The 25490-nt window shown below is 55.2% G+C and overlaps 2 protein-coding genes across 2 annotated transcripts in view; one reads left to right on the top strand and one right to left on the bottom strand.

Annotated features, from left to right (window-relative positions):
* Positions 1-25490, top strand: part of PTPRS (protein tyrosine phosphatase receptor type S) — a 100834-nt gene that overhangs the window by 54001 nt on the left and 21343 nt on the right. Inside the window, exons 6-13 of the mRNA XM_081091514.1 lie at positions 1308-1427; positions 12266-12535; positions 14254-14835; positions 15774-15907; positions 16396-16540; positions 23658-23963; positions 25095-25288; positions 25445-25471. Coding sequence (XP_080947640.1) covers positions 1308-1427; positions 12266-12535; positions 14254-14835; positions 15774-15907; positions 16396-16540; positions 23658-23963; positions 25095-25288; positions 25445-25471 — 1778 coding nt within the window. The remainder of the gene's footprint in view (positions 1-1307; positions 1428-12265; positions 12536-14253; positions 14836-15773; positions 15908-16395; positions 16541-23657; positions 23964-25094; positions 25289-25444; positions 25472-25490) is intronic.
* The window catches only part of KDM4B (lysine demethylase 4B), a 254493-nt gene that overhangs the window by 18410 nt on the left and 210593 nt on the right, over positions 1-25490 (bottom strand). The window lies entirely within an intron of this gene.

The raw sequence follows: 25490 nt of genomic DNA on the forward strand, positions 1-25490 counted from the left end.
CCGTCTTCCTTTACAGGTCGCTGAGCACTCGGGTCCAGGCCTGTGATTCAGACCCGCTCAGAGAGGTTCACTCATTACTTGTGAACGTGAGGGTGTGCCCTCGGTTTTGGCTTCAGGATTCCTCGGGGAAGCCCTGGGCGCATTTCCGTTCACTCACGGGCACGGCAGGGCTCGATCGCAGCCTGTGCTTTAAGTATTCTTGAGAAGTTTCATTCATTCTTGTGTTCGTGGGAAGCCACGTCTGCTTTGGGCCTGTGATTTCTGACATGCTGAGGGGAACTCGGCCCTGTTTTCGTTGGCCTTGAGGGCACGCGGAGCTGTGATTTGGGCCTGTGGTTTTAAATATGCTTGAGGGAACTGGCCTGTTTCAATTTCTATCCGCTCATAGCCAACAAATCCTTTGAGTCAGGCTCAGTGGTTCTCAGCCTTCCTAATGCCGCGACCCTTTAACACAGCTCCTCATGGTGTGGTGACCCCCAACCATAAAATGATTTTCGTTGCTCCTTCATAACTGTAATTTTGCTACTGTCATGAATCGTAATGTAAATATCTGATATGCAGGATGTATTTTCATTGTTACAAATTGCACATAATTAAAGCATAGTGATTCATCACAAAAACAATGTGTAATTATATATGTGTTTTCCGATGGTCTTAGGCGACCCCTGTGAAAGGGTTGTTTGACCCCCAAAGGGGTCGCGACCCACAGGTTGAGAACCACTGACCTATCGGCAGGGGCGACCCAGTCCTGAAGTTTTGTTCAAACGCTTTACAGAATGACAGCCCTGCCCCTGTTGACTCTGGGACCCGTGATTGCACACACACGTGAGGAACCCAGACCTACTAGCAGGTTCCCCCACACACGGGCACTGGGTACAACCAGCACAGCACCCCAGCTCCCGGTTCCCACGTCTCCAGGGTGGCCCGTCGGGTCCCCAGGGTCTCTGAATGCTAACCTAACCCGTCTCTCCCTTTGCCTGGGCAGCATCACTCCCTGCCTTTGCAAACACACCTTCATGGCACACGCTCCCCCGGCTCGTAGTTCATGTTGGCGGCCATTTATGAAGCCCCAGCCCCATGACCAGCCGCTTTTACGGTGACAGTGGTGTGTTCGGGATGGTATGGGGCTAGGCACGGGGTTGGGGGGCGGGGGGAGACGAGCCAGGGGGCGCCGGCTAACTCAACTCTTTCGTCTGCCTCTCCGGCCCAGCCAGAACAAGAGCCGGGCCAGGTGGGGCTCTGGGAGAGCCCTCCGAGCACCCCTGGGCCTCCCCTGACTGGGCAAACTCTCTCCCCTCTCCCCACAGGGGCCCTGCAGATTGAGAGCAGCGAGGAGACCGACCAGGGCAAATATGAGTGCGTGGCGACCAACAGCGCCGGCGTGCGCTACTCCTCGCCTGCCAACCTCTACGTGCGAGGTAGGGAACGCCGCATCCAGGCCGAAGGCAGGGACCCGCCCCATCCCATCCTCCTCCTCCTGGGGCTCGCAGCCTCTGGGCTCCCCTGTCCCCTGCAGACCTGAGCAGGAGGGCACCCGTGCCCAGTCCAGGCAGCACCTTGGCCAGGCGGCGCCCCTCTCCAGATCCCAGTTTCCTTGCTTATAAAATGGGGCAGTTAAGTCCCCACCCCCGTGCCTTGTGATGGACGCCCGAGTGGGGTACCGGCCTCGGAGGGAGGTAGCAGGAGGGAACAGGGCAGGGCCTGGTAGGGGGGGTCGGGTCAGTCTTGAGCCTACAGGGCCGGGGGAGTCTGCAGGCCTCTGCCCCACCCGCCCGCCCCAGTCAGCTTCTCTGTGGTGTGTCGTGCGTGCCTCCCTTGTCATGTGCTCGCTTCGCTTCTCCAAACCCGTGACCTCGTAACGCGCCTCACTGCCCCCTCCAGCGCCCTCCATCTAAGCGTTGGGGAGGGGTCTTCGAGGGCGCCCCCCAAGCTGGCCCTCCGCCTTCCTAGAGCCCAGTGCTCTCTCCCAGTCACCCTCAGAAGGACTCGTGGGGGCCAGAGCGAGACCAGGGCACAGCAGGCACCTGCCCCCAGCGCCCGGTTCTGTCAAGCCAGCCAGGCTTCTCCCGCCTGAGGCTTGGGGCTCTTGCCCCAGCCCCCTGCCCCCCCCCCGGAAGCCCCTGGAAGCATCTACACATACTTCCTGTGGGGTCCCTTGGTCCCCTCAAAGACCCTGGGGGCTCCCGTGCCCCCAGATGTGTCTGCGACCCCCTTATCCCTGTGCTGCTTCTCTTCGGTCCTTTCAGAAATTTTAATCCGCCTCCTCCACTGTTTCCGTCCCTCTACCTCCCGCCTCCCATGGATGCTTCTGATCAGATTTGTGGTAGAAACAGCTTCTGCCTGCCTGCCGTTCAGACCCAGGGCTGTCCCAGCTGGCTCTGTACCCTTGACGCCAGCACGGCCCTCCTCCAGGCCTCAGTTCCCCATTCGACACACCAGGCCCTGCCATGCTTCCCCCGGGAGGCGGGCGGCTCCTCCCTCACCCACAGCCCACCAAGCACAGCCCCACCCAGCACACAGCCCACCGGCCCGGAAGCCGCTCCTTGGTTCTGCACCTTGGGTTTTGCATCCGCTCTCTGAGGAGGAGGCTGCATGGAGGGAGGGGACGGGGACGCGGGCGGGCGGGCGGGTGGGCAGGCAGGGGGCACGCATTTGATCTGCTGCCGCGGCCCCTCTGGTGAGTTCTAGTGCGTCCATGGCTCCAACTGACTGGTCTTTGTCTAACCTGCTTATTTTTCTGCAAACACCTGGGATGGGGTGTAGCAGTCTGGCAGAGCTCAAGCAGGGGGGAGGGGGGGCGGGCCTCTAGCCAGGCTATGCCGAGGAAGAGGGGCCCTTGTGTCCTCAGCCCCCCAGAGGTGGGGTCCTTCCTTTGGGGGGGTATCCAGCCTCCCAGTCTTTGCCTGGGTCTCAGATGCTCCATAATTGAACTTAAAAAAAGAATTGTGGAAGGCAAGTATAGATCGTGTTTGTCAAGGCAGGAGTGGAGGAAAAGGAAAAAGGTCATTGCTGTTCTTCTTTATTTTTTAATTTTATTTTTATTTTTTGGTTTAAAGAAAAGAAAACAACAAACGATTGCAGCTTTTAGCCTTGGGAAGTCCTCTTTTTACTCTCTGTATCTCCCCTATTTTTTCTCTCCTCCCCATGTCATTGTGTTCTGCATCAAACCCCCTTTACATCCCTCAGAGCTTCGAGAAGGTTGGTGTGTTTTTTTCTTTTTTACTTTCTTTACCCACATTTTTACATTCTGAAAGTGACACACACACACACACACACACACACACACACACACGAAATACACACAGACATACACATGGACACACAGACACGCACATGGAAAAATGATAGAGAAATGAACTAAAAAAAAAAAAAAGAACGGAATGCGAATAATAAGCGCAAAGCAAACAAAACAAAACAAAAAACCGCCAAGCGTGAGCAAAAATCCAGAAAGACACGAAAATCTCAGCCGCGCCCAGCCCGGCCTAGGGCAGGCCGCACACATGCGATGCTTGCATTGTGGTCGCCTCTATGCATCCTGTTGGTAATGTTGTTGCTAAGTTTTTTGCACTCCTCGTCGTCATGGTAACTTGGGCCTGATGCATGCTGGGAGAATGTAAAAATTTCTCTGCATGCCACTCTTGTCGGTTCGGTTTGGTGAATTCCCAACGCCTTCTGTTGGAGTGTTTCTCGTCTTCCGTTCCGTTTTTCTCTTTTGGTTTTCTTCATTTTTCTTTCTTTGTTCCTTTTGTTTAATTATGAGGTTTTTTGTTTTGTTTTGTTTCATTTTGGGGTGGGGGGAATCGTTATTTTCCCCCCCCCTCCCATCCCTTTCACCCAGCCCCCTCCTCCTCCGAAGCGTTTTGCCTTTGGTTCTGTCTTGTGTTTCTGTGCTATTTGATTTCGGTTTCTTGGGCTGAGCTGTTCTGTGGTTGTTCTCCAAACGCATTGTGATTTACAAGCCAGTGTTCCTGTCCCAACTACCATCTGGGAGGGTGGACGTCCCACAGCTGGGATGCTGGGCAGAAAGTGACCGCCGGGGTTCAGGGGGTGGGCGCATAGACAGATCATGGGAGGTGGCCATAAGTTGGTGGGGTGTGTGGGATGAGCAGCCCAATTTGCCTGACCCTCCCCAGCCAGCCCCCTTTTACCCAGACCTGGCACCTCAGCCTTGCCAGGCAGCAGTGTGGGAAGGGGACTTAAGCAGGCAGGTTCCCATCGTCTGCCTCGGCATGAGACCACCTCCCACTCTCCCAAACAGCCCCCCAAAAAACAGGCACTGGCAGTACAGCTGAATGGGCCGTCGGCATTTCGAGTTCTTGCTCAATGTAGTGACAGGTCCAAATGTGGGGCGTGGCTCCCTTAAACCGGACCATCCTCCCCAGATGATGCATGCTTGACACTGAGGCAGCATTCAGAACGGCGGCTGGTGTGTGACTTCGTGGGGCCTGGCCGGGCACAAACACGGAACCGCCCCTCAGAAGTGTAGCCCGACGGACTGGGGAAGTACTTCGCCAGTATTCCCGGCCTGCGCCTCCCCGGCAGCGTCCGCTGGTTCCCCCGCCACCTCGCAGGCTCTGGGTCTAGTCACAGGTGTCTTTTGTCCAGACGTAGAGCACGGTCACTTTCTGAGCCCTGAGCATCAGAACTGTGGAATTCTGGAGAAAACCCAAGGGAACTTTGGACACAGCCTCTCCGCCCCTCTCTCTGCCTCCCCGATTCTATCTGCCTTTCTCTCTGTCAGCTCTCTTTCTCTCTGTGTCTCTCTCACTCGCAAACCTTCCGCGATGCATGCTCCCATCATTTGCTCCCTCCCTTGAATAATGGCAAGCCCTCGAGAGTCCCACTCCAGCCCCCAAACCAGCCTCCGGTAATATCCACTTAGATTCCTAATCTCCAGCCCCAGCCACGCCCCAGCACAGACGATCACTGAGGGCAGAGACAGCCTCTCTGGGGTCCCCCTTTCCCCCTCTTGTCCCTTCACTTAACTCCCAATTATTAAGCCTAGGGCCAAGTTGGCAAGAGGAGTTTGGATGCAAAAAGAGGAGATGTATTTCTCTTGTCTTTTTTAATCCACGGTGAGAGCGTCAGGCTGACCCTCAAGGAAGTTCCAAAAGATGGGAGAGAGGGGTCTCCCAGCCCCTCTACCAAAAATCATGTCCCAGTGAGTTGGAGCTGAGGGTCTCTGAAGGCCACTTGGACTTTGGGGGCAGTATTGCCTAGTGGTGAGAGCACAGACTCTGTGCTCCAGCAGACCCGGGTTCAAACCCTGCCTCTGCTTCCTGGCTGTGTGGCTTTGGGCTAGTCACCATTTCCTCATCTAAACAGTAAGGATCATTAGTATGCCTAGCTCACTGGGTAGTTGGGAGGATTCCATCCAGCGGATTAACGCTCCTCAAGTGCCCCGTGTAGTGCGTGGCACAGAAGAAATGGCTGGTGGGGTTGTGGTAGAACAGGGAAGTAGAGAGTTCAAGCAGATGATCTGGACCAGGCACTGGTCTTGTTTGGGGACCTCAGTTTCCCTGTTACGTCCTTCGCAGACCCCCTGTTTCCATAAGAGGGCTTATGGGAAAGTGCTTTGAGAAGGGCAGAAGCTAATTCATTCGCTCAGATCTCATTTTTTGCTAGTGCTTTTCTGAGGCCATTTCATGATCTCATTTTCTCCTGGCTCCAAACCCGTTCCCGTGAGGTCAATGGCCTCCCCAGAGCACGTCTCTCCTCCTGTGCCCTGTCATTCCCCCAGGCAGTTCTGTGGCCACAGTATCAGAAGGGGGCAAAAAAAAAAAGGCCCAGTGTGGGTGCTAGGCTACCCTTGCAGATAAGACCCAGCCCACCCCACGAGATGGGGGCCACCTGGCACATTCTGCCCTCAAGGCTGCAAGCATTTACATTGTTGCCAGAGCAGCCAGCCCTGGGAGTTAATTGCAAAGAATTTCCAGATCTAACTATTTTTTTTTCAATTCACAATCTCCAGCTTTGCTGGTCCTGGGTTGCTTAGGGGGTGGACTATTCAGACTTGCCCTTCTCCTGAACTTCATCTCTGGGATCCAAAGGCCCAAAGTCAAAACCAGGCCCATTTTGTAATTCAGCTGGCAGCTGCACTCGCAGAACTCCCCTGGGGAGGTGCAGCCAAGGCTTTTGATAAGCTGGGAAGATGCCAGACTCTATGCTCCCTGGCTGTTAAAGTTGTTTTTTCTCTTTAAAATCGTAAGCCGCGAAGGTGTGAATTAGTGGCCAAAGATGGTGTCTTTCCCGCTTCGTCTAGCGACGGAGCTTCATTGAACCACGGTGCACAGGACCCAGGAAATGGAGTGCCACACAGCCCTGTGGTGGGGACACGCAGGGAGAACGCAGAGCAGCTGGAGGGAGGCCTGGGGAATAACTTTCACTTTCCAGGGACTTAAGATTAGGGTTTTGGAGGAGGTCCATGTGGGGCTGGCCTCACCTACCGCCGGTCTCGAATGCCGAGCTGAGAACCTGGGGCTCGGTGCCCATCACCAGAGGGAGATCTAGATTGCCCAGTGCCGAGGTGTTCCTCAGAACCTTTCATTTGAGACCCGTCCCCCGGTCTTTTCATATCAACTCATATTACGGAATTTTATAGGACAGATTGTTTTTAAAATTAAATTTCTGGCACTCAAGCCATATAATTAGTGGACATGACCTCTGAGTGCTCCCCTTACCTCTTGGCCCCCCGAAACAGGAGTAGTTGAAGATATTGGTCCAAAGATATTGGGCCTGGAACCCCTCTCCCCTCCTCTATCTCCAGAAAGACTTCCCGTGGGGAGTGCTGGCCAGCTCCCCAGTCCTGCCGATTATACCCAGCCACGCTGTCCCCAAAGGCCCGGACTTGACCCTGGGGGGTAGGTGATGGCAGATCAGGCCCCAGCCCTTCTCCTCATCCCACCCTGCCCCCAGGAGAGAGGGGGCTCCAGGGAGGCTTGGCGGGCGGCGGGAGGGAGGCGCTCCGCAGGAACACTGCGCTCTGGACCCCCCTCGCCTGCTGCCTGCCTCACACTCTGCATTGCTGTTTCCTCTGTTTTTGGGGGGGTGAGGGGACCCTTAGATTACACCTCGTCATCCGGAAAGCCCGCGTCCCAGCTGCAGCAAAGGGGGCCAGGGGAGCCCGTCGATTGGCCAGATCTCATCCCGTTTTCTGCTAGAACACAGCAGCAAAAAGCACGGCGGGGGGGGGGGGGGGCATGAAAGAACAAACACCAATAGAAAAATCGATAGTGCAGCAAAACGTCCGCTCAAAACGCCAACTCGCCAAGGCCGCTGGTCAGCCCGTGGGCCAAGGGTCCAGCCAGGTCCCTCCAGGCCTCGCATGCTACCTGATGGCGGAGGGAGCTGGTGGAGGGAGGAGGGAGGCAGGACGGTGGGGGGCTGGGGGGCAGAGGCCTAGGGCAGGCCGTACCCCCCCTCCCGGGGCTGCAGGCTGAGGGTCAGTGGAGGGGCTGAGAAGCGGGACTGGACATGAGGCCTTGGAGCCCCTCCCTCCTGACAGGTGTAATCTAAGCTTCAGCCCGCGGAGGCTGCAGAACTTGTGGCGTCTCTCCCCTGCCCTCCCACCCTCACCCTCATTTTGGAGTCCAGAGGAGCATCCAGTAGCTCCTCTCACCCCAAAATGCCCAGCAGAGCCCCCACCCCCACCCCCTCGGAGCTGCGGCTTGCTGAACCATGGAGATGTCTGACACTGTCGAGTTCCCTACCTGGTGCTTCAGCCAGATCACCTCACTTTTGAGTTTGCCCTTCCCCTCTCCCCCACCCTTCTCCCCTGAACCCCACTTTTGGTTTTTGAGTTTCTGCCTCTTCCTGCTTGGGGGAGGGGTCGTCTCCCGGTTGCTTTGATGGTTTTTGAGTTGTTTTTCCATGTGAATCGGGGTTTGAAGCGACCCACCCCCTCCCAAACCCGCCACCCCCCCACCGCCCACCTTCCTGACCCCTCACCCACGCGGGTCCCCCCGCTGGGACCCCCCGGCTACTCGGTGATGAGAAGAGCTGGAATCGAGAGCCAGCTGGAGCGTGCTGAGGACCAAGGCTGGTGTGGTCCCCTTATAACCCGCCTGGACCCTCCATTCAGGTCGGTAATTGGGGGCGGGGGTCCCGCGGGGCCGCCCTGTCCCATGGGCTCCGCGCCCACCTTACTTTCTCACCCGCACCTCAGACTCGCAGCCGGGGGTGGAGAGATGACGTGGGTGGGTGTCAGCACCAAACTGGGCAGAACACAGGGTCAGCCGCCCGTCCTTGCCAGCGGGGAGGATGCCCGGGAACCTTGCGAGACCCCCATGGTCTGTGTCACCTGGTGCCAAAGGGCAGAGTCCTCCCCAAACTCGTGGCAAACCAGCCCCCCCTGAGGAGAGGGTGGGGTGGTGAGAAAGCAAGTGGGCAAAGTGTCTCAGGCGTCAGCTCTGAGAGCTATTGGCAGATCTGTTTAACCGATGGCTGCCGGCCATGTCGGGGATTCTGAGCACTAAAATTACTGTGGTTGATAAATGCCCTCCCACATTTCACTGACTTACAGTTAACAACCTCACACAGCCAGTCTTTTACATATTCAAGATGTATGCCTTGTCTCTACTTCTGGGAAAAAATAAAAATAAAAATAAAAAGGTACTTTCCAAATTGTGATACTTGCTGAAGGAAGATTTTAAAAAATTTTTTTTTTGTATTGATTTCAAAGAGGAAAGGATAGGGAGAGAGAGATAGAAACATCAATGTTGAGAGAGAATCATTGACCGGCTGCCTCCTGTACGCCCCCTGCTGGGAATCGAGCCCGCAACCTGGGCATGTGCCGCGACCGGGAATCAAACCGTGTCCTGGTTCATAGGTCGATGCTCAACCACTAAGCCACGCCAGCCGGACATGAGGGAAGATATTTTAAGATCAGATGTGAACAGGGTCACTTGGGCGGGATGTTGAGCCTTACAAAGGGATAAATTGGGCTCACATTTAATCTTTAAATTCTAAAGCCGGCGCTTAACGCCCTTTGATGTTCCAGCAATCCCTTTCCGTGTAAGCCTTTCACTGACGGCCCTGGGCGTTGACTGTGGTGGTGGCTGGTTATTATCCAACTGGTGGTCGCTGGGCACTGTTCCGCTGACTGCTGTGCATGGGGGATGGGGACTTGTGCCCTCGTTGGTGTCCTCAGCGGGTAAGGACACACAAGGTTCCAAGAGCCAAATGCCAAAAAGGGACACTGGCTATGGTTCTGCTACTTTCCACGGTGACGGGAGAGGAGGCTCGCTGTATCACTTTATCCTCGGCAGGCGCCGGGCGTTCCTGGCGCTGCTGTCCGGCCTGCCACTTCCTCTGTGTCTCCCGGCCGGCCCTGGCCCCTCTCCGAGCCTCCACTCCCTCATCCACAACCGAGCATCAGAACATTTGCCTCTCAGTGTTGCTGGGGATCAAGCGAGATAGGGACCCAATAGAAATTCTTACTCTTTCCTTTTTTAAATGCTTTAATTCTAACCCATCCCCAGACTCTCCTCAAGTAGAGGATCGAATTGGTCTTCCCAGCGGCCTGCTGAGCTCTGTCCTAGGCACCGCCCTAGCAGCCTCGTGGCCTCAGGATGTCACTGATGTCTCCATGTTGCAGATGGGGAAACTGAGGCTCCAGGAAGATGAGGGGTCTTCCCAAGGCCCCAGGGCTCATTCAGCCGCTGCCGTGCCCCCACCTCTGCCCTACAGGCCTCGAGGAGCCGGACTTATTGTGCAGTTAGTTCTGGCCCGGTTTGTTCAGCCCTAAATGAGAAGTGGGCCTCGAGGGGCTTTATCGAGGGGGCTCCGGTGGGGCCGGGCTGGTTTGCCCCGAAAGTTCTTTCTCTGCGAGGATGTCACCTCTGTGGCCGCCGAGGCTCTTGGGTGCTTGGTAGGGGGGCCAGACCCTGTGTTCTGCCAGGGGTGGGGGGCACCTCCCGGGGGAAGCCACAGCCCTCCTCCTTTCAGACCCCGATTTTCAGCCCCACACCCATTCCATGTTGTTGTTGTTGTTATTTTTCTTCTTGCTTTTGGGTGTTTCGTTCTGGAAGAATTTTTTGTTTGGTTGGTGTTTTGGATTTCTCCTTTTTTCCGCTTTGTTTCTTCATTTGTTTCTCCTGGTTTGGACGTCGATGCTGTTTTCTGTCCTTGATTAATTAGCTCCCCGCGCTCATCCCCCATCGTGTTCTGTTTCCATGACAACGCAGCGTCGGGCATCCCACTCGTATGCCTCGCTGTGGATGCTGGTGGCGGTGGCTGGCCTGGACCACGTCCGCTGGCTGGCCAGACCCCATTTTCTTCCTCCAACTCCCCTCACCCTCCACCCAGCCCTGCCAGAAAGCTGCCCCCCATCTCAGAGCCCCCACCCATCACACCCCCAGTCTGTCAGCATGGCCCCTCTGTCTCCCCTCCCTGCCCTGCGCCCACTCCTTCCCTCAGGGGATGCCTTCCACGTCCTCCATCCTGTCTCCAGTGTGACTCTGGACTTTTCGTGGGGCTTCCTTTTCCGAAGGGCTGCCAGCATCTTGGCCCTACCCCCTCCTCCCCACAGTGCTCCCCCCTTCTCTCTGCCTCCGTTCAGGGATTCAGAAAACGGGGGTTGGGGTTTCCACTGGGAACCCAGGCTGCAAGAGGAGGAGCCAGGCTGCCTCCCTTTATCCCCAACAGCGGCAGGCCACACCCCTACCCACACCCTCTTAGGGTGCAACTGTACCCCTTTACCATGTGAAAATTAGAAGCCGGTTGGAGCGCTGAAAGTCACAAGGCCCTGTGTTGCCTTATGAGACTCCATTCTGCCCTCTTCACAGTTAGAGACCAGACTCCTTGGCCCGCCCAGGGCTGGGGACCTGCCCACGTGGCTTCCTGAAGGCCCGGGTCTGAGCCAGGAGTAAGCTCTTTCTGGCTGGAAGGCGTTACCAGGCTGCCCTCAGTCCTTCCCACGGCGTGTGCCGCCCCGAAGTTCAGGTGCCTGTGAGCACGAACCCCTTCCTTTCCCCACACCCCAACCCAGGAATCTGTCCAACTTCTGAAAATGGAGCCCCCGAAACGCGTCCTGCTGCCTTCATGGTCTGCGAGATGGGGACCGAAGGCTGCATCCGCTTCCCCGCTAAGAAATGCACAGGACATGTCCCCGTTTTCCTCAGCGTTCAAGTTCATTCCCCACATTTATTATTATTATTATTATTATTATTATCGTTGTTGTTGTATTCTGCCAGGGCTGTGATGTGACAATGTGGCATATCACATTGGGTCACATCCGCTAGAATTAACATGCAGCATTGAAGTGGGCCCCCTCCCTCCTCCTCCGTTCTCTGTCTCTCCCGCCCTCTCTCTGTCCCTCTCCCTGTGTTCTCTCTTTCTCTGGCCTCCCCCGTCTCTTCTCTCTGGCACCCACATGAGTATGCACTCAGGCCCCTGAGATCCAGGCCTCTCCCATGCATTCGCTCTCTCTCCGTTCCTCTTCCTGCCTTTCTCTCTCTTTTTCTCTCTTTCTCCTTCTTTCAACCAATCTCTTTTGCATGCTGTTTGTGACTCTGAGAGCTGCATTTATCAATGGAAACTTGTGAGATCCGACAGAAGCTTTTAGAAGGGTTTCTATACCCAAAAACCACAAAAATTTCATTAGAGTTTCTCATCTTTTCCTGGAGGGCCCCCCCCGGGGAAGTGGGCGGGGCCCCAGTCACCAGAGGGAAAGGGGGGGGGGGGGGGACTGAGATTCCTGGCCTGTGCCACCTGGTTCCAACTCTTCCCCTGACCTCCCCTCTTCACTCTGTCCTCCCCAGAGCCCCCCGCGTGCAGCCAGGACCCTCCAAAGCTCCCCACTTGGGAGAGCGAGTTGAGGGTCTACTCCCTGAAGCCACATCTGTCATCAAAGATGAGAAACAGCTGATAAATTTTTGTGTTCGTAACTGTGCTGTGACCAGTCCCTCTGGTCTCTGAAACCCTGTTGCTATGAAATAATGCTTCATGTCTCTGATTATATATCGATATATCTCTCTTGTTTGTGAAGTACCTTCCTTTGAAGTTTTGGTTTCTTTGTGTTGGAATTTGGTTTTTTAATTTGGTTTCTTTGTTTTCTTTTCATTTGGAATTTTAAAAAAAAAATTCAACTGGGGAAAAGGAAACAGCCCTGTTTATATTTAAATTGTTTTCCACTTTTTCCCCCTTTTTTTTTCTTTCTTTCCTTCTTCCTTCCTTTCTATCTTTCTTCTTGCTTTTCTTTCTTTTTCCCTCTGCATTCTGTCTCCCCCCCAACACCCAACCCCACGCATCTCCCTCCTGCCCCCAGTCCGCCGTGTGGCTCCTCGATTCTCCATCTTGCCCATGAGCTACGAGATCATGCCAGGGGGCAACGTGAACATCACCTGTGTAGCCGTGGGCTCGCCCATGCCATATGTCAAGTGGATGCAGGGGGCTGAGGACCTGACACCCGAAGATGACATGCCCGTGGGTCGGAACGTGCTGGAACTCACGGACGTCAAGGACTCCGCCAACTACACGTGTGTGGCCATGTCCAGCCTGGGCGTCATCGAGGCTGTGGCCCAGATCACGGTGAAATGTAAGCGGGGGGGCAAGGGGAGGCAGGTGGCCCCCTGAGGCTGGTGCAGGTGATGGGGTGCAGGTAGAACACCTCTGAGTTTTGGCTTTGGGCCTTCGTGGCTTTGAAGGGGAGAGTTCTGTGGTCAGATGTTTATTGCTTATAAATTATTCTGGGCCTGCCCCCATGGAGTGAGGCATGGTCTTGCTCTGCTGACCTCACAGTCCAAAGTAGGAGACACCTGTGTATCCATGTAGCTCTGATACGGGCTGATCAGGGCTGTGATGGGGGCCACCTAGCACCATTCACACCCCCAGAGTAAAGGCCCCATTTCCCAGGAAAGTTCGGTCAGGGAAAGACGTTAAGTTGAAAGGGAATAAGCCAAAGGAGACGGAGCATCCTTTTAAGAAAAGGAATAGCTTACACAGAGACTCGGAGGGAACGGGAGGGTCAGGTGTGAGGACTGCAGGTTCTCCCTGTGTCTCAGGGTTGTGGTGAGATTCAGAGGAAGGTACCCACAAATATTTTTCTAGCTTTAGAACAGGGGCCAGCAAACTGCAGCCCTCAGGCTGAATCTGGCCCTCAACTTGTTTTTATGAATAAAGTTTTATTGGCACACACCCATTTGTTCATGCCTTGCCTATGAAAGCTTTCTGGTTACAAAAGCAGAGCTTAGTCTCAACAGAGGCCTGCAAAGCTAAAAGTATTTACTGTCTGAGCGTTTGCAGGAAAAGTTGAATGAGCCCTACCTAGGTCAGCTGGTTTGTTGGTCATTTTGCCGAGGGATTGAACTCTTGATAAATGCGTCCTGAGGCTGGTGTGGTGTGCCATCTTGGGACAAGTGGGAGAGAAAGCCACAGTTATCCAGGTGCTGAGACACAGCTGCCAACAATACTTGGGCCCTACTGGTGAGGAGGACAGACACGTGTGAAAATGAGATAACCTGTGTGGTGATAGGAACTGGGCAAGGTAGCTTCTAGCCTCGGTGGTGAGTGAAGGCTTAGGGAATGGTTTTAGAAGGAGCTGGCCATGTGGCCGTCTGGGCTTTCCAGGCACTGGAACAGCAAGTGTGGGTGGGAACAGACAGAAGGGCCCTGTGGCTGAGCAGAGTGAACCACAGAGCGGGCTGTGGACTCGGGGCCGCCTGTGTTTCCTTCAAATGTGAATATTTTTCTTAAACAGCAAATATTCTTTTTTTTTTTAAATATATTTTATTGATTTTTTACAGAGAGGAAGGGAGAGAGAGATAGAGAGTTAGAAACATCGACGAGAGAGAAACATTGACCAGCTGCCTCCTGCACACCTCCTACTGGGGATGTGCCCGCAACCAAGGTACATGCCCTTGACCAGAATTGAACCTGGGACCTTTCAGTCCGCAGGCCGATGCTCTATCCACTGAGCCAAACCGGTTTCGGCAGCAGATATTCTTTGGAAGTAAATATTTTCCGCTTTATGGGCCATCGAGCCTCTGCTGCAGCCACTCATTTCTCCCGTCAGAGTGGAATAGTGGCCCTTGGTCAGCGCTGCTCCAATAAAACGGTATTTACAAAAGCAGGTGCCAGCCTTCGGACCGGCGTTTGCTGACCCCGGCTATAGCTGACGGGATAGGGGTCCTTAGGCCCGATGTCACTGCCAGGGAGACCCAGGCTCAGAGAGAGCAGTCGTGTAGCTGAGAGTCACACAGCTTTCCGGGCCTGGAGGCAGCACACCCGACTCGTGACCATGCCCCCCACCCGCAGCTCTCCCCAAAGCCCCCGGGACTCCCGTGGTGACGGAGAACACAGCTACCAGCATCACCATCACATGGGACTCGGGCAACCCAGACCCCGTGTCCTACTACGTCATCGAGTACAAATCCAAGAGCCAGGACGGGCCGTACCAGATCAAGGAGGACATCACCACGACGCGGTACAGCATCGGGGGCCTGAGCCCCAACTCCGAGTACGAGATCTGGGTGTCCGCCGTCAACTCCATTGGCCAGGGCCCCCCCAGCGAGTCGGTCGTCACCCGCACGGGCGAGCAGGCCCCGGCCAGCGCGCCGCGGAACGTGCAGGCCCGCATGCTGAGCGCCACCACCATGATCATCCAGTGGGAGGAGCCCGTGGAGCCCAACGGGCTGATCCGGGGCTACAGGATCTACTACACCATGGAGCCCGAGCACCCCGTGGGCAACTGGCAGAAGCACAACGTGGACGACAGCCTGCTGACCACGGTGGGCAGCCTGCTGGAGGACGAGACCTACACCGTGCGCGTGCTGGCCTTCACCTCCGTGGGCGACGGGCCCCTCTCGGACCCCATCCAGGTCAAGACGCAGCAGGGAGGTGAGGTGCCTGCAGGAGGTGTGGCTCCTGTGGGGGCAGCAGGATTCGGGGTCCCCGCAGTGTGCCTTCTGACAGGCAGCTGGCTGGCCGCGCCTGGAAGCCACAGGGCGGTTTGTTGGTCCCACGCGGCTCTTTAAAATACCTTCATGCCGGCGTTTCAAAGCAGGAAGTTGTCCCAGAAAACCCACATTTCTGGCTTCCCTTGGAAAAATCTAGTTTGGCTTGGCCCACCGGGCTGCAGTCAGACACCCGATAGCGCCCCACGGCTGCGTCTGAACAAAGGGGTGCCGTTTCCAGACGGTCTTCACGGCTGGGCCCCTGGGGGTCTGAGAGCTGCATGCCCCCTTCTCGAAATACCCCAAAGGCAGTGGGCTGGGCTCCGGCCACTCAGATAGAAGGACCGGGCGGGGGCGGGGGCGGAGGGGGGTGTAGGGAGTAGGGGGGCACCTAGGTGTGTGGGACCCCAGCTCTCTGCAGGTTTCTGGTCCTTTCCTCATGGGCTCAGGCTTTCTGAACCCCAAGTCCGGGAAGACTGAAGCAACCCACGCGAAGGGGCAGGAGGGTAGGGACTCTGCCCCCACAGGGAGGAAAGGGTGGAGCTGCACATTCCCGGTGGCATCTCCACCACTTTCTCTGTCACTTAATTTGCAGGACGGGGAAGGCGCTGGGGTGATTTGAAAAGGGGGGGGTTGTAAATGTTTTTCCATTGGACGCAGAGACCAGGGCGAATTGAGGTGGACAACTGACAACAAGAGGGCAGTGGGGGTCCCCTGGGAAAATAGGAGTAGTGAGAACAGTGGGAGAACATTCTGGAAGCATCAGAGACAAGCAGCCGAGCTCCACGGGACTCTGAGGAGAAGGCGGCCGCCGGGCAGGTTAGGTGCCCCAGGGGTGAACCCTCCCCGCCTCCCCCATCTCTGTTCCTCTGCCTCCCCCAGTGCCCGGCCAGCCCATGAACTTCCGGGCCGAGGCCAAGTCTGAGACGAGCATCGGGCTCTCGTGGAGCCCCCCACGGCAGGAGAGCATCGTCAAGTATGAGCTCCTGTTCCGGGAAGGCGACCACGGCAGAGAGGTACCAGGGAGGGCGGGGGCCGTGGGGGGCGAGGCGGCAGGGCGCTCACTGGGCCCCTCGCCTGCTTGCGCTTCCTCCCATGTCCCCCTGACGTCTGGGTGTCTCTCTTCCCCCCCGCCCTTTGCCCCCCGTGTTGCTAATGTCCCACCTCCCTCTCCTTTCTGTTTCTCCATCTCCCCACGTCCCTGTCTCTTCCCCCTCCCCTCTGCCCCCCTTTCTCTCTCTCCTCTCCTGTGTCTCATTCTCTACATAATGCATCGGTGTCTGTCTCTGTGCCTCTCCATTTCCCTTTTTTGTGTCTTTTTGTGTTTCTGTCTCGTTCATAATCTCTGTCTGTTATGCCTGTTTCCCTCTCTCTGTTTCTCTGTGTGTGTCCGTTTATGTCTCTGTTGGCATTTCTTTGTCTGATTCTGTGTCTCTCTGTGTATGTCTCCATTTCTCCTGTGTCTCTCCCCGGCCCTCTCCCCGGCCCCTGCCCCGGCCCCCAGGTCGGGAGGACCTTCGACCCGGCCACAGCGTTCGTGGTGGACGACCTCAAGCCCAACACGGAGTATGCCTTCCGCCTGGCGGCACGCTCCCCACAGGGCCTGGGCGCCTTCACCTCGGTGGTGCGGCAGCGCACGCTGCAGTCCAGTAGGTGTCTCGCGGACCCCGCCCTCATCTTCTGGGGGGACCTCGGCTGCCGCAGATGGCCTCTGCGCATTGACCCAGGAGGAGCCTGCTGTAGGGGGTGGGGGGCGCCTCTGGCTCGTCCCCTCCTGGCTCCTGGACCTCAGACATGTCCACGGCGCTGCCTCGCTTTCCCCACCAGGGCGATGGGTCCTACAGGCTCGGGGACCCGTTTTGTGGGTTTGCCCTTAGTTTGGGAGGAGTTGCTGACTGCACCTCTTTCCCTTCCTCTCCCTGAGGTGGGACTCATTAGAGGGGTACATGTGGCTGTAACAGCTCACACCCAGGTGGCCCTTCCCCCAACACAGGCTCTTCATGACCAAGGACAGGGGTGGCGGGAACCAGAGCCAGGGAGAGCACGGCCCAGTACAGGGCTCCCAGATTCCTAGAGTTCTTTGCTGTGCCTGCCCGGCCTTCCTGTCACAAGCAAGTTCCCTTTTGGCCAGGACCCTGCAGCCGGGAGCTGGCTCTGGGCCACGCCGTGGCCCCGACACCGCCCTCCCTGCCTCCTCCGAACCCAGGACCTACACAAGCCCCTCCTGCTGTGTCCCTGCCTCCCTCCCTCCTCTGCTCTCTCCTCTCTGCTCAGCGCAGCCTGGTGTGGCCTCTGGTGTGGCCTCTGGTGTGGCCTCTGGTGTGGCCTCTGGTGTGGCCTTCGTCGCGGGGCCCTCCTCCCCTCCCACTTCTCAGTCAGTCGCTTTAGCCACCCAGGCCTTGCACTGGAAGCGGCCTCCCTGTTCACACGTTCAAGCCCCGCCTGGGTGTGTGCACCTAGGGGGCGTCTCGGGTCAGTCGAGAATGACAGCAACTCGGGCCAGGGTGTCAGCTGCTGGGATCAGGGGCCTTGGAGATGAACCACCCCCTCCCCCCAGCCCTCCCTCTCCCCCCCAACCCCCCTCCATGCCGAGCTGAGCGCTCTGCAGGTCACAGGCGTCTGGGCGCGTTTGTGCGTGAGGCGATCAGTGAGGGTGTCCTGTGGCTCGGGTGGCCACGTGAGAGACAGGCACGGGTGCCGCGAAGGTGAGTACACGCTGGTCTCAAGCAGGTTCACAAAGACGGCCCACCCTGTGTGCTCCCCACCTGCCCAGCAGCTCTGGGCTGCACAGACAGCCCAGAGCCCAAATTCACACACACCCCCCATCCACCCCACAACCAAGAAGCACGCCTGATCAGAAATCTTACTGTTTTTCATTACCCCCCACCCCCCAGCACAATGCCTGGCACACAGTGGATGCTGCGTAAAAGGCAACTGCTTTTATCTTGACAATGCCCCGAGTCCCGTGTTTGTATTTCTGTCCACACCCACCCCCTCCCAAGATGCTGTGCAGGTTGGGCCGGATTGTGAAGGAGGCGGCCTCCAGGGTCGTCAACAACGCAGCTTTGGCCCAGCCATGCGGACCTCGGGGGCGGCCCAGGATAGGGACCAGGGGCTGGGGGAGAAGGGACTCTCCACTTCTGGCCCTGAGACGGGTGGGGCCTGAGAAAACTACAGCCAAGACTCAGGGCCAGGCGTGTCCCGGGGGCTGCGGGCTGCTTAGGCTGAACTCAAGGGTAGGTGGAGGCCAGACCGCTCAGCCGTGGGTCTCCCCAGACACCGTCCCGCCGCCCGCCTCGTCGGCACCTGTCCGGAGCTGCCGCGGCCGCACTGTGGCCGGAGCAGGGCTGTAGGCCCGCTTGCGTCTGGAGACCCACCCAGAGCTGGGTCTGGCCTTGTAGCTCAGCGTCCGCCATTCCCTCCCTCGTAAGAAAGTCTCATAGATTAGCAGTTGGAGTGGAAGGTAGGTAACCAGACTGGGAGTGCTCTGGAAGGCGTCCTTCTTTTGTTATGGTTTTCCTCATCATCATCACGTTCACTGTTGTTTTGTATTTTATTATGGTTTTGGTTTTACTTTTCCTCCCCCTTTCTCAGCGAATCCATTCCTTCCGGCACATTCCCTGAGTGGTTTTTTTGCTCCTGCCTGATTCCCTTGGGCATTTTTGGTTGGGGTGGCTGGTCAAGAAATGGGGGAGGGGACCCTAAGTGTCTGTTTTTGAAGGAGGGACCCCCAAGTGTCTAGTTCTGGCCTTTCACTTGAAGGGAGGCTGGAGAGCGATTCTAGTTGAAGCCCTGGGTTCTCTCACGGCCTGATGGCTTTGAAGACGGGCTTCCAGTTCATCCCTGGATCCCCGGGGCCAGCACAGGGTGTGCATGTAGGAGATACTCTATAAACACGTGTTCCGTGAACAGAGAGGCTGGCGTGACGGTGAAGGTACTCGGTGCAAGGCCAGTACATCAGGCAAGGCCAGTGACTTTCTGGGCCTCCCTCTAGCAAGGCTGGCTCTTGAGTCCTGGGCAGCTGAGGGAGTGTGGCTCCAGCCACCCTCAACTGGCCTGAGCCGATAGAAAGTCCAGGCTGAGTCAGTTTTCCCAGCCTCAAGCTGAGAGAGTCCGTGGAGAACAGCTGAGCCCAGATTCAGATCCTTGCCACGTGCCCTTGGGCAGGCAACTTGCCATTTCCTGGTCTCAGTTTTTTCATCTGCAAAATGGGAGGTGATATATAAAAAGCACCAGTATGGGTGGGGCCTGGCACACAGTAGGTACTCAGTCAGTGATAATAGAAAACCAAGCAGCTGTGTTTTGAACCTGCTTTCCCCATCTGTAACATGGGGTAGGGCTATATTATTGCTGTTCCTCCAACACACAGTAGGTGTTCAGTAAATTAATGTGTTAGGTAGTAGGGGTGATAGATCTAGCTCCCTAGGAGAGTCATGAGTATTAAATGAAGTATGATCAGTGGGGTGCATTTTGAGTCTATAAAAGACTTAGGGTGCTGGGTGTGCAAAATAGGTGCATAGAACTTGAGTTTTATTATCAGTAATGCCCATAACACAGGGCCTGGCCCATTGCTGGTGCTCAGCCCATGGAGACTATTACTGTTATTTCATAAAGCCTTTTAACACACAGTAGGTGCTTTATATGTGGGAACTGTCATTGTTAGTACATTGCCTAGCACACAGTAGATGCTTCATATATGCAGCTGCTGTTTTTAATCTAAACACGGATTGTCACAGTGCTGGCATATAGTTGGCATTCAATGAATGGATGGTATTAGCAGTTTGTCACAAGGTTAATCTCATGCCAGGTGCACAATAGGTACTCAAAACATGGAGGCGACTATTCTGCAAAGCCTTCGTTTGACACAATGTCTGCCATACAGTCAGTGCTCAGTAAGTGGTACTTTCTTAAAAGAGGTTGGCCTGGCACTAGGCACAAAGTAGTTGCTCAGATGGGAGCCATTGTCAGTCTGAAAGGGTCTAACATGGTGCTGGTGCACAGATTTTGCTCAAAGCATGCAGTTATTATCTGCAAAACCCTTGGCATCATGTGTACAAATAGATGGTGCTCAATAAGAACTATTACCATCCTATCTAAGAAAGAGGGAATATGCTAATTGACCTTCATGCCATCATAAAGATGGCAGTGCCCACAGCCAATAAGGAGGAAATATGCTAATTGACTGCCCCCACCCTTAAATATGGCGACACCAACAGCCAATAAGGAGGGAATATGCTAATTGACTGCCCCACCCTTAAATATGGTGGCGCCCACAGCCAATAAGGAGGGAATATGCTAATTGACTGCTCCGCCCTCAAAGATGGCGGCACCCACAGCCACAAGATGGCCGGCAGGGGAGGCCAGTTGGGGCGACTGGGCGAGCAGGGGAGCAGTTAGGCGTCGATCAGGCTGGCAGGGGAGTGGTTAGGGGGTGATCAGGCAGGCAGGCAAGCAGAAGCACTTAGGGGCAGGCAGGCAGGCGAGTGGTTGGGAGCCAGCAGTCCCGGATTGTGAGAAGGATGTCCGACAGGGATTGGGCCTAAACCGACAGTCGGACATCCCCCAAGGGGTCCCAGATTGGAGAAGGTGCAGGCTGGGCTGAGGACCACCCCCCTCCCCCACCCCACCCCCTCCCCAGTGCATGAATTTCATGCACTGGGCCTCTAGTTTTTATATAAGGCCCTTGGCATAGTGTCTGGCACACAGTAGGTGTGCTTAATACATGGGAACTACTGTTATCCAATAAAGCCCTCAGCATACAGTAGGTACATTATGTATGGGGACTACTACTGTTACTGCATTAACACAGTTCTTGGCACACAGTAAGTGCCTAAGAAGTGAGAACTATTGTTTTACAAGGCCCTTAGTACAGTGCCTAGCACATGGTAAGTGTTTAATATAAGGGAATTGTACTGTTTTTCAATTAACCTCCTAGCACAATGCCTGGCACACAGTAGGTGCTGCATAAAAGGCAACTGCTATTTTTATCTTTAGAGGGCTATTATGATGTCCAGCCCATAGTAGCTGCTCAGTAAATAAGACTTACTGTTGATCTGTAATGCTTGGTGTAGTGCCAGATGCACAGTAGGGGCTCAAAACAGAACTCTGACCTATAAAGACCTTGGCTCACAGTAGGTGCTAAATATGGGCTGTGTTCTCTAAAACCCGGAACCTAGGATCAACACAGTAGGCACTTGCATTACTCTGGTATAGTCCTTGGCATGCTAACTGGCAATAGTTTGCTCAAGATATTGGCATCATTGGTTGATGTAAGCCATGGGGTAGCCTCTAGAGCAGTGGTTCTCAACCTTCCTAATGTCGCGACCCTTTAATACAGTTCCTCATGTTGTAGTGACCCCCAACCATAAAATTATTTTCCTTGCTACTTCATAACTGTAATTTTGCTACTGTTATGAATCGTAATGTAAATATCTGATATGCAGGATGCATTTTCATTGTTACAAATTGAACATAATTAAAGCATAGTGATTGATCACAAAAACAACATGTAATTATATATGTGTTTTCTGATGGTCTTAGGTGACCCCTGTGAAAGGGTCGTTCGACCCCCAAAGGGGTGGTGACCCACAGGTTGAGCACCACTGCTTTAGAGTCTCTGGTAGAACAGGTGTTCAGTAAATAGATGCTTTTACTGTTAACCTATGAAGCACTTAGCACCATGCCTAGCACATAGTAGGTACCCAATAAATGGAAATGGGGCTTTTACTGCTGTTCCCTGGCAGAATTATTCTCCTGGCATACAGTAGGTGTTCAGTAAATAAATGTGCTTACTATTACCCTATGAAGCTCTAGCCTAGCACATAGTGGATGCCCAGTAAGTGTGGCTTTTATTGCTATTACCTAGCATAGTACCTGGCGCACAGTAGGTGTTCAATAAATAAGTATTTTACTATCACTCTGTGAAGCCCATGGCATGGTGCTTGGCACATAGTAATTACCTAATGGATCTTTTTTTTTATTATTCTCACTCGAGGACATGCTCTTACTGATTTTAGGGAGAGAGGAAAGGAGAAGGGAGAAAGAGAGAAAGAAACATGAATGTGAGAGTGAGGCATTGATAGTTTGCCTCCCACTTGCACCCTGACCAAGGATTGAACTGCAGCCTGGGCATGTGCCCTGATTGGGAATCGAACCTGAGACCTTTTGGTGTATGGGACGACACTCCAACCAACTGAGCCATACTGGCCAAGGCCCTTAATAGGGCTTTTATTGCGTTTCCACTTGTCACAATGGCTGCCACACTGTGAGTGCTCAATAAATAGGGCTTTTATTGTTATTCCCTGGCAGTGGTATCCCCCTGGCACACAGTTAGTATTCAGTAAATTAATGCATTTACTGTTATCTGATGAAGCTCTTAGCACCATAGGTGCCTAGCATACAGTTGGTGTCTAATAAATGGGGCTTTTATTGCTGATCCTCTGACACACAGTAGGTGTTCAGTAAATTAATGTGTTTACTGTTATCCCATCCCTGGCACACAATAGGTACCCAATAAATGGAGCTTTTGCTATTCTTCTGGCACAGTGCCTAGCAACACAGTAGGTGTTCAATAAACATTCTACCGTTATTCTATGAAGCCCTTGGCACATTATAGTTACCTAATAAATGGGAATTTATTGCTTTTCCACTTGGTATGGTGGCTGGCGCATAGTAGGTGCTCAGAAAATGGGGCTTTTATTGCTGTTCCTCTGGCACAATATCTAGCACACAGTAGGTGTTTGATTAAAAAATACGTTTAGCCTGGCCAGTGTGGCTAAGTGGTTTAGCATTGACCCATGAACCAGGGGGTCACGGTTCAATTCCTAGTCAGGGCACATGGATAAAGCCTGCAGCATAGTGCCTGACATACAGTAGGTTGTGGGCTGGATCCCCAGGAGGGGACGTGCAGGAGGCAGCCAATTGATGATTCTCGTCATTGATGTTTCTGTCTCTTCCTCTCCTTTCCTCTCTCTGAAATCAATAAAAACATATTTTCAAAAAGTACATTTACTATTCTATGAAGCACTTGGCATGGAGCTTGGTATAATATAGGGATTCAGTAAATAGGTTGTTTTTTTAAAAATCCTCATCCAAGGATATGTTTTTATTGATTTTAGAGAGAAAGGAAGGCGGGTGGGCGGGGGTGGGGGGGTGGAGGTGGGGGAGGCGGGGAGGTGAGAGAGAAGCATCAATCGAACCTGCAACCTAGGTATATGTCCTAACTGGGAATCAAACCCACACCCTTTTTGGTGTACAACGTTCCAACCAATTGAGCCACCTGGACGAGGCAATAAATAGATGCTTTTGCTGTTATTCTGTGAAGCCCTTGGCACCATGCCTGGCACACAGTAGGTGACTAGGAAATGGGGCTTTTATTGCTATTCTACTTGGCACGGTGCCTGACACATAGTGTGTACCCAGTAAATGGTGCTTTTATTGCTGCTCCTTTCATCACAGTGCCTGGCACACACATGTGTGCTCCGCAGGGACTGTGGCGGCCCACTACCTAAGACCTATGTGTCAGATAGGTTCAGTCACGTGAGTGAGTGCAGTGTTCTTGGCCAGCCCTCCCAGCCCCACCCCCACCCACCCATCTCACCTTTGGTTGACACCCGCCTCTTTTGGGTTCGACTTCTCTTTGCTTTGGTCCTGTTTTGTTTGTTATCATCTTCTTTTTTATTTTCTCTTTCCCATCTTTTGTTTCCCCGTCCCCTCCCTGCCCATCCCGCTCCCTTCCCCACCCCGACGTTCTTCCCCCTCCAATAGAACCGTCTGCCCCCCCTCAAGATGTTAAGTGTGTCAGCACACGCTCCACGGCCATTTTGGTAAGTTGGCGCCCGCCACCGCCGGAAACACACAACGGGGCCCTGGTGAGCTATAGCGTCCGCTACCGACCGCTGGGCTCGGAGGACCCGCAACCCAAGGAGGTGAACGGCATCCCCCCGACCACCACTCAGATCCTGCTGGAGGCACTGGACAAGTGGACGGAGTACCGCATCACGACTGTCGCTCACACAGAGGTGGGACCAGGGCCCGAGAGCTCGCCCGTGGTCATCCGCACCGACGAGGACGGTAAGCACCGCCCTGGCCTGGGGACCCCTGCAGGCCCCAGTCCACCCCGCCCGGGAGCCTCCTGTCTGGAAAACCGGGCTGGCTGGTGGCCAAGAGGTAGAAGCCGCTGTCATGAGAGGGAGACGCGAAGCGAGCTCTCACCCCGAGAAACCCCGGGCTCCTTGGCTGGGAATTCTCTGCTCTAGACCTTTGGGCACCATTGGCTCCCTGAGCCTTGTGCCTGGAAAGTTGAGCTGGCACCCCCGCCACTTGGTCCAATGGTCGAAACCGTGGAACCAAAGTGTAAGAAGCAGCAAGTAGCGCTTGCAAAAAATCTATGGTCCCCTCACCCCAAATACCCACCGTTTAGACTTCTCTTGGGATGAGCCAGGATCTGTGGCTTCCTGGGTCTGACCCATCCTACCTAAGTGTAGGCTGACTGTGTGCTGATAACATTTAACCAGCAACTACTGGGAGACAGACTGATCTGTGCCGTTGGTCAAATTCTGGGGTGTCAGTATCCTGCCGCGGCCAGCTGCGAGGTGGAAAGTTTTAAGCTGCAAAGTGAGATGGATGCCAAGGGCCTGGGGCTCGATGAAGTGAGGAGCTTCCCCAGTAACACCGAGCCCCTTTGAACCCAGTTTGCTTTCTGAGCCACGGGGCCGCATTGTGTCGGAAGCTTGGGGAAGAGACGAAGCAGCTCTTCATGGTGGGGGAGGGGTGGGTCAGGCTCCGACCTGGGGGCTGGCTGAGAAGGAGCCCCAGTGGGCGGCTGCACTGCCTGGTTCAGACCCTGCTTGGCCTCTCTAAGCCTGTGACCATGGAATCCACTTTCTGGGCCTCAGGTTCCCCATCTGTAAATGAGGAACGAGCCGCTGTGTGGAGGCAGGCTGTGAGCACGGTGGAGTGTGCCTAGGCCCTTAGAACAAGGCGTGGGTGCCCTCTCCTGTCCTGTGGCCTGGGAGGTAGCCGTGGGCACTGGGGCTGCGCAGTTGCCCATCTGTAAATGGTGGTGTGCGCTTCGGGCGCCTAGTTAATCAGCAGCCACTTGTCACCCCGGCATCGGGCAGCTGCCCGGGGCAGGGCCGGGCGCCCCAGTAACGGCACCCCCCACCCTCCCCTTCGTTCCTGCTCCCCTCCTCCCCCTGCCAGTGCCCAGCGCGCCGCCGCGGAAGGTGGAGGCGGAGGCGCTCAACGCCACGGCCATCCGCGTGCTGTGGCGCTCACCCTTGCCAGGCCGGCAGCATGGCCAGATCCGCGGCTACCAGGTCCACTATGTGCGCATGGAGGGCGCCGAGGCGCGGGGGCCACCGCGCATCAAGGACGTCATGCTGGCCGATGCCCAGGTGGGCGGGGCTCTGGGGCGGGGCCTGGGAGGGTGGCGTTCCAGGGGGGTGGGGATGGGCATCCACCCCTGTGCTCCTGCCCTCTCGCTGCTTCTCTCTCTCTGGCCACCCCGCTCATCTCCTCCTCTCTCCCCTGCCGCCTCCTCCCACGCTCAGTGGGAGACGGATGACACGGCCGAATATGTAAGTAGTGCCCTCTGGC

Source organism: Myotis nattereri (genome assembly GCF_964212035.1).
Source record: "Myotis nattereri genome assembly, chromosome: 5".
In the NCBI taxonomy this organism is placed as follows: Eukaryota; Metazoa; Chordata; class Mammalia; order Chiroptera; family Vespertilionidae; genus Myotis; species Myotis nattereri.